This window comes from Microcaecilia unicolor, chromosome 1 (genome assembly GCF_901765095.1).
Source record: "Microcaecilia unicolor chromosome 1, aMicUni1.1, whole genome shotgun sequence".
Classification (NCBI taxonomy): Eukaryota; Metazoa; Chordata; class Amphibia; order Gymnophiona; family Siphonopidae; genus Microcaecilia; species Microcaecilia unicolor.
Genome location: NC_044031.1, coordinates 277703197 through 277717440, shown reverse-complemented (window position 1 = coordinate 277717440; position 14244 = coordinate 277703197). Strand labels below are relative to the sequence as shown.

General features: G+C 42.7%; 1 protein-coding gene across 1 annotated transcript in view; it reads right to left on the bottom strand.

The window, feature by feature from the left end:
• MYH9 (myosin heavy chain 9) overlaps window positions 1-14244 on the bottom strand; it is a 390958-nt gene that overhangs the window by 82335 nt on the left and 294379 nt on the right. Inside the window, 3 exon segments of the mRNA XM_030206870.1 lie at window positions 1897-1949; window positions 1951-2110; window positions 10550-10721. Coding sequence (XP_030062730.1) covers window positions 1897-1949; window positions 1951-2110; window positions 10550-10721 — 385 coding nt within the window.

Sequence of the window (14244 nt, the reverse complement as noted above, 5' to 3'; positions counted from 1 at the left end):
GGTATGATCTTGTTCCTCCATGCTTGTTGATATAGGACATTGCCACTGGGGGTCTTCGATGACATGGAAGAGAAAATGGCCTCGGCGAAATCAAAGGTTGCGATAGTGCTAACAAAAAAGGGGGCACAAAAATGTGAGACCCGTCCGAGCAGGCCTAAAGAGGACCCGCGATGAAAATAAAGGAAACAAAGCGGGAAAAAATAAGTAAACCAATACAGGATTGAAAGAAATTTTTTGTTTTAAATTTTGTAAGGCAAAAAAAGAAAAGCTAGCGAAAATGAAAAAAAAAAACCCTGGGAAAAATGTGGAAAAGAAAGAACTAAAGGCGCGGGGACACTGCGGGCAGGAAGGTGTTCTGCACATGCATGGGGGAGCGTGGTGCACGCTCCTCAAGGCTCTAGAAATATTTTCAGCTATTATGCCGGTTCCTGGGTGACGCGGATCATCTACCCCACTTGTGAGACTATTACAGCCTGCTTGTCCTCTGAGAACTGCAATGCCCTCCTGTGGGAGGTGGAGGAGATGCAAACAGTCACAGAGTTAAAAAAAAAAAAAAAAGTGTGGGATAAACACAAAGGTATCCTGTATAGAAGGCATGGAACCAAACAAGCTTAGCGGTGACTAGACAGCAACACCAGTAATTGGGAAGCAAAGCCAGTGCTGGGCAGACTTCTATGGTCTGTGCCCTGATCGTGGCTGCACTGTTTTGGATTGGTTGGAGTGGGGCTTCGACTACCACTTCAGAAATTGGAGAACAAGGCCAGTGCCACACAGACTTCTACGATCTGTGCCCTGACAACCATACCTTATAACAGTGGTTTCCAAACCTGGTCCTGGAGGCAACCCAACCAGTCAGGTTTTCAGGACATGCACAATGAATATTTATGAGAAAGATCTATATGCAAACGTTGTGGATATCCTGAAAACCTGACTGGTTGGGTTGTCTCCAGGACCAGGTTTGGGAACCACTGCTTTTTAAAGTAGAGTTTCAAGTCCAGTCCTGGAGTACCCATTGCCAAGTCAGGTTTTCAGGATATCCACAATGAATATGCATGAAAGATTTGCAAATAATGTGGGCAGTATGCAAACCATTCATGCATATTCATTGTCAATATCCTGAAAATCTGACTGGCAAGGGGTACTCCAGGACTGGACTTGGGAAACACTACCTTATAGCAATGGAATATCTTGTTGAGAAGTCTGGATAGACCATACAGGTTTTTATCTGCTATGTTACTATGTATGTTAGTTGGTTACTAGTTCAAACTGGCTAGGAGCTACATGGTTGGCAAGTCTACAGAATACAGTGATAATGAGACAGTAAACACTCTGGAGAACAGGGTAAAGAACTCCCAGATTCTTCCTCTACAAACCTGTCATTGTTTAATAAGCCTGCTGAGCTCAGTCAAAACAAACAATTCTACCAAGGCATTTATACGGAAACTAAATTCAACAGCTACTTTCACATTTTCTTGTTGCAAATTTTAAGACTTGATATGGAAACTCCTCCTGATCCCAGGCATGCGTAGCAACTGAGCATGGTTTATGGGAGAGAAATGCCTTAAGAGGGCATTTGAACAGTGAATATTACTTGTCCAAACTGGTGCAACAGAACACAAATTTCTGCACAGCAAAAGATTCCACTAATTTGGTAACTTCCACCTGACAATGACCATGGCGTTAACAGTTAAAAGGATAATTCTAAATACTTTAAAGTGTGTAAAGGGATACCTGATGACAGACCTAAAAAGTAAGCCAGAACGAATTAGGTATGTTAAGGCTTAGATCACCTAACTGTTCAGCTGAGAAATATACTTATGAGTCATGTGGATATTTTTTAGAATTTGGCCCAATTATCAAAGTTCCTGTCAGCAATGTGATGCGCATTGTTTGTACCTAAGCTCTTGCTGAGCAGCGGTAGAGTCCAAAGTGTCCTCCAATTCTGGTTTTCAGAGCCTCCAGTTCCTCGCCTAGATCTCGTTTCTGTTTTTCAGCCTTGTTTCGAGCAGCACGTTCAGACTCCAAGTCCTCCTGTAGCTCACTGATCTGAGACTCCAATTCACGAATCTTTTTGAGAGCCATGTTTTTCTGTGCAGCTTCCTCCTCCACTCTGTCCATAACAAAACAACATAGCACACAATTCAAATACTGATATTATAGACTCATTTCTTTGAATTGTAGTATCTGTAACCATTGTTACTGTTACTAATATATCATAGTTACATATGTACTGTAATACATGCATACACAGATACCCTGAAGGATCAATACTCTCTTTAAAGCTCAATTAAGATATAAGTAGGATGACATTTACCATACAAATAGGAAAACTAACCAATTTCTAAAGTGATCCTGATTTAATTTTTAAACTGCTGAAATCAAAATGGTCTCTGGTTATTTTATTCCTCAGACTTCTGAATACCAACTTACATCATCTAACTGGCAGATTGAGAACATGATCCAAGTTTAGGCCAGTTCTGGCTTTGACATCAACCTGATGTATTCTGGCAATAGTACAAATGTCAAACAGCAAGATTATAAACACCTCAGAATGTAAGACCAAAAACCAGAACTTGCCAAAAAGCTTTTCAATTTTCTTTTAGCAGTTTTCAGTTCAATAAGCAAAGGCATCTTCCCCAGGATTCACTTTTACCTTCTACATTAAGTACTCTTACTCACTTAATTGATAATTATTACTGATTGCAAGCAGTGTTATACAGGAAATGCAGTGCAAACATGTTCTAAAACTTCACAGCTCCAAAGAGAGAGTACCACAGGTTGCTGTAGAACTCACTATGGGATGTTTTAGTCTAGGCTGTATATGGAATGTGCCCTACCTGTACACATTACTAGTGGTGGAGAAAAGGGAACATAGTGACATCAGTAAGGGGAAAAAAAAAGAGCAGTGTGTAAGGACATAGCAAAATTAACTTTCTCCATAGACAGGCAGGGCAAACGCAGATACAGTTAAGGTGATATCCAGCTGAGAGTTAAAAACAAAATACAAATGTAGATGCTCAGGAGTCCCAATGTTGGGGTTGAGTCAAACCATTAGTTTTTTATTTTTGCTTTTCAACGCTTTCTTTATTGACACAAATCTGGTACTTAAGCGAAGTATAGGAAACTTAGTAATTCAAAAGGTCAGTTAACAGACAAAAACATACCTGAGTTTTTTTTTAAAAGTGTTTAACAGTTCCCTTAACCCCACTCAATACCCAACTCCATCTTCCCCTCATCCACAGTCCCAATGCAAGGCTTATCAAAAAGTCCAGAACAGGCACCATGGAGATTTCTGGATTCTAATACCCTATCCTCAAGTTACTCTTTCCAATAACTACACATTAAACAAAGCAAGTTAAAAAGTGGTTCTAAGTTCTCCCCCCCCCCCCCCCCCCATTTAACCAAAGTATGCCATTGACCAGCAACAAGAAATTCCATCTTGCATGTATACCATTAACATATTAGGCTATTTAATAGACAGCTGTCCTACTTTAGCTGTGCTGTACTGCCTCCCATCCCCCTCTCTTTTCTGTATCTGGCTGTTGGTCTCAGCTGATAGCCATATGCAAGGAATGCAGACTTCCTGGCTCATCACAAGCTGTGATAAGCTTTCGTTTCCATGGCAGTCCAGTGTCTTCAATACACACATCTTTCTTCAGTTACAAGATAAGGTCAAATGTACCAATAGCGTGTTGGCAGGACACCTATGCAACCTTTGATTGGTGTAGGAGAGGGAGAGGGAGAGGTGACGACATCATTTTTACTATAAGAATACCTGCAGACAAAGACATCTTCAGAATAAGCCTTTTTGCAAGAGAGTTTTCTGTCCTGGTTCAGGGCACCATTGCTAATTGGCTATTCTCAAGGAAATATATATTATTTTCCTTTCTTTATTTCAGCTTGCTTTGGGTAAGAACTATTTCTTTATAACAGAGTACTATCTTCTTCTCTTTATATTTTATTTCACTTCAGGATCCATGATATTTCCTGTTAGTGGTCTCTCTCTCTCTCTAAGAAAGCATGCTTTGATTTCTCTCTCATTTTCTTTCTCCTCCTTACAACTGTTCTTTATCAAATTAGTCTGATTGCTTATTATTATTACCTAAGCTATTGATATTAGATTCTGTAAATGTGATATTTTTCCATAACTTCCAACAGATTCTGTAAATGTGATATTTTTCCATGACTGTCAAACTGATATCTGAAGCTGTGCTGGTGAGTAAGAATAAAAATGACAACTCTGATTCCTTTAAACTTCTTCTATGATATTTTTATGATATTTTGGTAAAAGGTGAATAGCATATAAACGCAGCCTAATACACAGCCTTGTGAGACTGCTTCTTCCAATTCCTTGCCACAGTTAACCTGGCTGCATTAAAATACTGCTTAGCCAATAACTGTTGGCCTTTGCAAAACCTTAAGGATGGCTTATTAAGAACAACTGCAAGGTCCCAGGGAATCACATTTTCCAGCCAATGCTGCAGTCTAGCTGGTATTTTCCAAAAGGGTTCCATTTTGATAAGTCCCAAAGTCCCACGTTCACCACACCTCCGCCAACAAAGTGGAAAGGGCATGGCAAATGTGATCAGGACAGATAGCTGTCAAGTACCATCAATACAGAACTTTTGTACAGTTCTCCAGAACAGCAGTAGACTTATGTATCGAGGCAATATCCATTACAACTCAATCAGCTTCCTCATATTTGACACCAACTCCATCCCACTTCTGATTGCAGGTAGTTGGTACAGGGGAAACCATTTCAAAGGTGTCACTAAAGAGCAGATATTAAATGATTAGTACTTAAGAAATCCTTACATACACCTTCCAAAGTGGTTTCCTCAGAAACCACTTAGTCTTAAACTCCCTTGAAGAAAAAGTGTACCAATTGGTTATATGAAAAAATATGCTGAAAAAGCTGGTAGGTCTGATAACTACTCAAAGTCTCCCTTCATCCACTTGATCCTAGGTCCAAACAAAGTCTTCCACCCTACTGAATACAGATGACCCCACTCTAGGGGCAGAAAGTATTAAAAGAAATAAGACAAGGGTGAGAGGGTTTTTAGCCTGCTTGTTAGATCATGAACTAAGTGGATCAGTGAAAATTTTTGTTGGATGTACCTGGAGCTTTTTTCCCCTGTCCTGGAATGCCAGTTTTTTAAAGCCGCAAGTTGTGTCTAGTGGCTAAGAAAGTCATTCTGCGGTACCGGACATCCTCGGAGCCTCCAGAGTATTGGCACTGGAGGAATCAGGTGCATCTTTTGGCAAGTTGGGAGGCGAGGGAACCAAGGGAATCCTCTAAGCGTAGAAAGACCTTTTTGCAAGTTTGGAATCCATATTTGCAAAATTTGGGGCCTCGAGGACTCAGTCTTCTTGTTAAACAGTAAGGTAGGTGTAAATCTCTCAGCTCTGGAAAACTTCCAGAAACCAGTGTTACTGTTATGTTGCTGGAATTGACCTACTTCTTGGGGGGGGGGGGGGGGGGGGGGGAGTATAGAGTTCATCTAGGCCTGGGTGCTATCAGAGTCAAAGCCTTGGATGAAGAATTGTGTTAGTGTAGGAGGGGGATCTAGTACGGGGTTTATGGTGCTGGGATAGGGTTTGCTGTATTTCTTCTGGAGGGGGGAGGGGCAGGGGTGGGGTATATTTCAAAACTTTTGTATTTGATGACTAAGTGGAATGGGGAAACTCATGCTGTTCATAGTGTTGTGTGCTATTGGAGTGTTCTCCATTTACTGTTTATTTATTATGTTGTCATCAATAAAAAATATTGAAACATAAAAGCAATAAGAGAACCTGGGGAGTTGAAGTGCCTTCTACTATCCATGTTTCAGTGGTGAAATGTGTGCTAGACAGCTGGACAAACCCCCAAAGGGAGGGCTCAATATCCAATGAAACCACAGCAACTAACCCTGCTTCAATCATCCAACCATCTGCTGTTCAATTTTAACCCATAATTTGTGGTTTTACCACTCCACAGTAGATTTGATCTGTGCAGCTCTATAGCACAAGGTGAGATGTGACACTCGCAGTCCCACTTTCTTTTTCTGATCCAATTAAGACAAGGTCTTAGGGAGTTGAGTACTCCCTATTATTTCAAATAAACTGCAGTAGCCTATTTCGTTGAGAGGCAAGAAACTGCTTAGGGATCAATACCAGGAGAGTTTGAAACAAAGTAGTCTAGGCAGTATATTCATTTTTATGGTAGCTATTCTGGCAAACCAAGAAAGTCAGAGTCCCATTGATTAAGGCCAACCCTCAACTCCCTGATTCATAATTGGTGTTAAATAGTTCATCAGAACGTTTTACTAATAAATAGGACATCTAGATATCTCAGCCCCTTATCACAACCTATTTAAAGGAAAAGGATTGCTTTAGACTACTTTACTGAAGGAGGATCCATCATTGCCGCTCCCAAACCCACCCAAAGCCACACACACCCCAGCCCCAACGCTCACCCCCCCTCCTATTCCCGACCCCCGACTCGCCAATCAAATTCAAATTCCCCTCCCTCCGTCCTCGCATTGTCTGCCCCCTCCACTACTCTCGTCTTCCCCACATGCATACCTACCTCCGGGCACTGCTCCTTACACACTCCTCACACATACCCCTCCCTCAGTGGCCCCTACCTTCCGCCCCTGACACTCCCTAGAAACACCAAAAACTTCCTGCCTGCCCCCTCCCCCACCCACCTCACACAGTAAACTTCCCGCGGCCTAAGCCACCTGTAATACTCAAAACTAGCATATCAAAAATATAAAACCATCACTTGAACATAAGTTACCCAGCAAGTAACTTTGTGTCTTTTCCTAAGAGGTAACGCCTTCGCTCTGGGCTTTTCACACTCAAGAAACCTGAGCGCCCGATCAACTACACATGCAGAGACATGTATGAAGGAGAAAGCCTTTCCACAAAAACAGTTCTTCATAGCGCTAAACTCCGCCAGTTTGTCCTCGCAGTCTGTTGCAAAAGAGCTGCAGCCCCTCAAGATACCTCCTCAAACATCATCCCTGCACCACAGAGCATGCCTCTATGCTTCAGGAATCTTCTCCAGAAATGCCTTTAGTTCCTCCACCTTAGTCAGGCTCACAGTATGGTTCTCATAAGTGATCTTCACTTTGGCTGCATACTGGAAAGCAAAACGAATACCTTTCGGAAATAATTGTGAGCAGTAAGGCGCTAAAAGCTTTCTCTGTTCCGTTACCCTCAGCAAGAAGTCCTGGAAGAGCAGCAACTTTCTGCCTTTACACTCCAATACATGCAGTTTTTTGTACAGTTCCAATAATTTTGCCTTAACTGCATAATTCAAAAATCTTACAATTACTGGGTGAGCTCTTCCCGGGGCCTCCCAGCAACTCCAACTCTGTGAGCCCGCTCCACATGGACTGGGCCTACCCTCTGCGGGGAGCCCCAGTGTTTTCGGCAGCCATTGCTCCAGGAGCTCCTTCAGCCCAGATTCTGGGATCGACTCAGGTAATCCAATCAGGCGGAGATTCTTCTGTCTACCCCGGATTTCTTGGTCTTCGACCCTGTTTGCGAGGGTTCGTACTCGGGCCTCCAGTTCACTAATACGAGTCTCCGCCACCGCCACATGATCCTCTTGGTAGGCGATGCGGTCTTCCGCCTGTTGAAGCTGCGCCACTTGGCCCGCAATACTGTCTTTGATCTCCTCCATTCCTTCGTGTAGCTTAGTCAACTTGTCGTCCAGCATCTGGGACAAGTGCCGCATGGACACTTGTATGTTATCATCCTGCAGGCCCAGGCGTGGGGCGGGGGGGGGGGGGGGGGGGGGGTGAGCTGGCGATTTAGACAGAGGCGGAGAGTCCGCCATTTTCTTGTGTGCTGACTTTCTCCCGACCAGGCCTCGGTGTCTTGATGGGCATCCCTCAGAGGGGGAGAAAAAAAACCCTGCTTCCCTTCCAGCAGTCTCCATTTCCTTAAAACTCTAATTGTGCTTTTAGGGCACTTTCCTGTGCAAGTTATTGCATTTAGGTAGGTTTAGTAGATGAGGGGTGAGGAGCCGAGCCGTCCGTTCAGGTCAATGCTATCACGTGACCCCCATACTACATCTAAACATATGTGCACCCATCAACAGGAAATCTCTCTCTCCATTCTACTGTATCTAAATTTATGAAAGGTCTCTTCAATATACCACTACCTCTTAAACCACCATTAACCGATTGGGACCTCAACATAAACCTCACTAAGAATTCACCCTTTGAACTCCTAGGTCTTGCTGCTCTCAAGAGTTGGGTCTTGGAAAATGATTTTTTTCTTAGAGTTATCACTTCCGCCAGGAGAATATTTTACAAGCCCAGGTCCACTATCCCTCTTCCACTTGGTTTTTCCACAAGTAATACCATGTACTCACCCCCAAGTTCCTTCCAAGGGTATCTTCTGAATTTCATTCCAAATCCCATCTTGCCAGTCCCCCCCCCCCCCCACTGTTGCATACTTTGGAATTGCAAACTTTGCATTCCGAGTTCTACTCTACCACTTGAGCCACACAGGAACATCACAATGTGTGACCTTTAACCCCAGCAGTCCAATTTCAAGGAACTCTCATCTTGGGATGCACATTACACTTTAAAATTTTTTAAATTACAACCACCTGGGTACATAGTTGATGGGCTCCTAAACAGCTAATTGCTATAGAAAAAAACAGCAGAAGCTAATCTATACAGAATACCTGAAAAGCAACTACTTGAGCTTCCATTCATACTTTTGCAAAAGATTAAGATCAGTCTGCAGCCCAGGATATTTTGGCCATGCTTCTCTGCAGATCCATTTTGCAAGATATTTTCCTTCGCCCCATCCCTTTTCTGTGGGCCATCATCATTTCAACTGTTTGCTTCTCAGCTGTGGATTCACCCTAAAGTGTACCTGCATTTGCCCTGCTTGTCTAAGAAACCAAAATTGCTTACCTGTAACAGAGGTTCTTCTGTAGCTAGTAGGGAATTGCAGACACTTCCCCTCCCTCTTTATTCCCCCCCCCCAATAGGCACAGAGAAGGGAAATAAGATAACAAAAGAAAACACTTTATACCACACAGTAAAACTCCCTTCCTCACAGCTGTAGCACACCTGAAAGCCAACAGGCTATTCAAGTCAACATGGGAACGCCTGCATAATCTCACTGAAAAAAAGAACCCCCCCCCCCCCCAAAAAAAAAGAAAAAACAAAAACAAACTAACATTAGCTGGAGGTTGGTTCCAGGCACCTTGACAATGGTGGAAGACATCTGGCTGCATTTCTCTGCTGCCTATGGAGAATCCCAGTTAAAAGCAACTTTTTTTTATACAGGACGCAATGAAGAATCTCAAGATGAGAAAGTGTGCGTGATTTACATAACTTGAAATGATTTATCTAATGCTTAAAAGGGGAATTCTAGCACTGTTTGCAATTACTACATCTCAGATCATCTCGCATAATGTAAAAATACTCACTTTTTTAGACAGCAAAATGTGAAAAATGAACAATTTGAAATACATTAAAGTAGGAGTTTCATTGGAGTTGCCCTAGAGTGAAAAGATTTTGGACTCAGGTTAAAGGCTTTTGGGAAAGGAGACTGGGTGTCAGTACCCGGGGAACAGTTGAACAATTAATTTTAGATCTGCCAGAGTCCTTTAGAGGACAGAACCGCTTTGAAGTATTGTTAATTCGCAAGATGTGTTTGTTAGCAAGGAAATGCATACTACAATACTGGACGGTCAAAGACCCTCCGGCTTACTGGCACTGGAGGAATCAGTTGCATCAGCTGATTTCCTGGGAGGCTAATGAGATTAAATTCTCACAGAAAAAGAGGATCGCATTTTTGGCTCTTTGGGGCCCTTACTTACGTATTCTAAGCCCAAGAGGCCGGAGCCTGCTTCTTAATGCAAAGTGAACTTCCTATTACTGATTCGATAAAGCTCTTCCAGGCTGAGTAGGGGAAGAGGGGGGGGGGGGGGGGGGGTGGCTGGGGGGATGGGGGGGGGAAGGGAGGGCTAGGGTGGGGAGGGAGGGGGGAAGTTACAGTCGGGGAGGGGGTTTGGGGAGGGAAGGAGGATTATGTAGTAGGTACCTTATTGTTGTTTATCTATGGAATCGTGTTTCTAGAAAGTATAGATTGTTTTTGTAGACATTATGCGATTCCTCGACAAGGGGAGTATTAAGACAGGAAGTCATTGAATCTGTTATAAGTACATATCGATATCTGTGATGGGAGAGTGAGAGATAATGTGGAATATTTGTTCAATTGTTATATTGTTTGTCATTAATAACAATAAAATTGTTTAAATATAAAGTAGGAGTTTCACAGTGAATGTATGGAGTGCTCACAGGGGGGGAAAAAAAAATCAGATATTCAAAAATTAATCAGTATTAAGAAACCAAAATATCTTGACTGCTTAAATATTCAAACCTCTTGTCACAGTAAATTGAAATTAGTGAATCTGAAGTAAAAGCTTAAACATGCTAAATATAGAACCGGCAATCTGATAAATGTGAAAAATAAATTTGTGAAGCCTTACAAGGCACTGGATAGTGCACAGATTGTGCATACTTGATCTTACCGTGCCAAGGCAATCTGCAGCTCTTCCTCCTTCTTGGCAAGCTGCATTTTGAGCTCAGCAATCTGAGCCTGTAGCTCAGCAATCTGGTCATGGAGATCTGTAGAGTCTCCTTCTAGCTTCCGCCGAGTTTTTTCCAGTTCTTGCCTTCCCTTCTCCTCCCGCCGCAGGCGTTCTTAGGAATGGGAGAGAACATACAGTAAGGAAAACAAGCAGTAGCTCAATATAGGTCGGATACTAAATTCTGATAATTTTAATTCCTATAAATTGATAAACTCACTCAGACTACTATTTCTGGTCTAAAGAATATAAACAGTACTGAAATGTGTGAATCTGAAGTATGAGAAGTTCTTACTGTCATACCCTTGTTCAATTGAAAGCAGCTTCTTATGCAATCAAAATGATATAAAAAAAATGCCATGCTTGCAGCAACTGCAAGGTAGGAGCAAGGCGACTAATTTAGACATCAATGTGTAGAACAGCAGAAAATTCAAAGAACCTTTTAGTAGTGGATTCTCTTGATATTACAAGGGTTTCATCTATACAACATTATAAAGTCTACAAATGAAAAATGAAGATATAACTGCATGGCAATGTGATTGAAATAGCGAATTTTGGTTCATCAGCTGATCTTTGAAAGCGCTCCAGATTGTTGATCTAAAACTTGGCCTCTTGAGTGGAGCAACTCCCCTAGGTAAGCCTATCTACATGTATTCCCTACCCCAGAATGGATGCATCTGTGGTCAGTATATTCTTAGGGGGAGAAATTTGCAGTGGTAGTCACAGTGTCATATTGGACCAAATCGTTCAGAGTAGACAACTAACTCTGGGGTGACCAAGATGCCAGTAACCTCAACACGTGCTGAGCTGTGACCTGCTGGCTGCTGTGAAATGGATGTTATTATGGTGAGTGCAGTCACCCTTTACTGCACTATGTTTAGAAAGCTATGTACTCCAATTGTTGTACCACGTGTAAATGGGACTTGGGGTAGTTGACGATAAACCCCAAAAGCTTCAACACCTGAATAGTTCACTGCATTGATTTAGCACATTTCATTGCTGTGCTCCTGATCAATCATCCAGATAGGGAAACACCTGACCCCCAGTCTGCATAGCAACGCTGTGACTACAGCAAGATATTCTGTGAACACTCTGGAAGCACATACGAGGCCAAATGGCAGGATACACTACTGGTAGTGGTGTTTCCCTACTCGAAATCTGAGATACTCCCAAAGTATCTAAATTTGTATATAAGCATCCTTTAGAGAGCACAGCCAATCATTCAGAATCATGTGACGAAGGTTGTCCAGGGAAATCATGAACATCGACCAGATACTTGTTCAGGGTTATCCGGTCTGGAGTTGGACAAAATCCCTCCCCTGTTTTTTCAGGCACGAGGAAGTACTTGAAAGAGAATCCCTTCCCCCTGGTGGAACAGGTTTGACTGCCTTGGCCTTTAGAAGCTAGTTCTATATAATCAATCCCTGAATATACTGGTGAAAGGTTGGGTGTAAACAGGATGTCTTTAGAAGGGCAGAGTTCCTGATGCTGACAGCTGATGTTAAGATGCTTTCACGGTCAGCAATTTGGCTGTCTGTCAAGCTAGGTTCATTATGGCTTGGGTCCACTGGGTTGGCATCAAATGGAAGTGTGCCATGGGTGTGATGTGCACATTTGAGACCATGTAGCCTAACAAATCTCAACATCTGGTGAGCTGAAACATGCTCTAACTTGCAGCACTATGGAGACCAATGTTACAAGGGGCCACCTTTCTTGGTAAATATTTAACCTTCCTCCTACCAGGTGGTTATCTGGGACTAGTACTTTGATTGTGGCCATGCTCTCGTGGAGCCAGTCAAAAGCTCATTTCTTCCTTTGACGAGCAGGCTGCAGCTTCTGGAAGTGCTGCTGTCAGGATGGAAGTCCCAGTGGATGGGAAAGAGTGAACCTATGCATCAGAGTGGTATGTTCTTCAGGGTCTAACTGAAAACCTCCAAGAGGTGGAGGCAGCCAAGAAAGGAACCATTATGAGGTCAGTGACCTCCGCAACCTTGTCCTCAGATTCTCTCTCAGATCCTGCTGTTCATTTCCCATGCTAAGTGAGACATGCAGCCAGAGTCTATGCATTCCCTCACCCTAGGTGGAAAGAGTCTAGACATCAAAAGTGTCAAATGTACCTCTGGCCAAATGCTTTGTACACGCCTGCTTTTTGATCTGCTGGCAAAGCTCTGCAGCCTGCTCTGCAGTGTACACAAAGTGAAGTACACTGCACCAAGGACTTCAAATAGAGGCTTGTGTAGGGCTGGTAAGCCTGAATGCAGGAAGCAAGCAAGCATTGAGGACCGATAAATCCCCCCCCCCAAATAATATTTCAGTATCTGAACCTTACTGCCTGGGGAAGCCTAGGCATGAGTCCCTTAACTTCTGGCTCTTGAAAGTGGATTTGACCACCACAGAGTGGTGAGGCAACTGGGCCTTCTCAAATCTGGGAGCCTTCTGGCTCTTGAGAATGGATTTGCTTGTGGGGTGCAATGATGAAAGCCTACACCATGCAGTTCCAGTGCTGGAAATGCTTAATATAAAGAATAACCATAATCTACAGATGGTGAAGTGTGGAGACATTTTTTCTTCTGTGGATTACAAAAAAACAACAAAAAAAAAAACCCAGGCCATTTGGTGCCCACAAGCACCCCCCTTCCTTCCCTCTTCTGGTCAGGTAATTGAAAGACAATGAGCCATGCAATTCACTGTTTTCAATGGGTGAATTCAAAAACACCATTTGGAGATTACTTGGATGCAACAGGTTTCCATCTGTTGAGAACTAATTACCATTTGAAGGGAGCAAGGATGTGGACATTGGGGAGGAAGAGGGACAGAATTCTTATAGCCTTAAGGCAAGTGAAGGAAAAGACACTGTGAGGGTAGGGACTCTGTGAGAACTGGATCCTGACCCTTTGAAGTGAGATAAGGATTCTTTTACTGAGGATGTGTTTAACAAAAGGACTGTAAGTGTATCTTAAGGAAATGTGATTTTTTTAAAATGTATCTTTTGGCAAATATGACTAACAAATGACATATCCTAGATGAAGTATTCTTGGAAAAACCAGTTCTTTGTGCTTTGGGCTAAGAAACTCTATATAAGCACCTGGTCTGAAAGGCAGGATGGAATGCTGACAGTCTTCTTCAGTTTGTCTCAACTTACTGAGCAAAAGGCATTCATTTCAATGGCAAATCCCTTTTATGTTCCCTTATTACCCTACTTTTTATTTGCTGCTGCTAATTCCTTACTTTTCATATTAACTTGAGAAGCTTCTTTTGTTTACTGTTGATTTTTAGTACTTATCAGGCTAGTGGTCCTAAGAAATCAATTGGGGAATTTGTCTGGGTGAGGTATTGGGTTTTTGGTTCTGAGGTCCAGCACCAACAGGTCCAAACAGATTCGACCACTACAGAGTGGTGGGGCAACTGGGTCTTCTCAAATCTGGAAGCCATCTGTATTCTGTAAATAGAATTAACCTTCTTAGGAACCACCTATATAGAGGGATCTCCCAATTCGTCATCTATGAATCTTGGAGAACTATGTAGAGGTACAGCTACAAATTTCTTTAGATGAGTAGTCAGTCCAGGATGGAAAACAACTCTGCCCTGAGCTCATCTTCCCTGACAAAACCTGTGAAGTAGAGTTTTTCAGGAGGGGA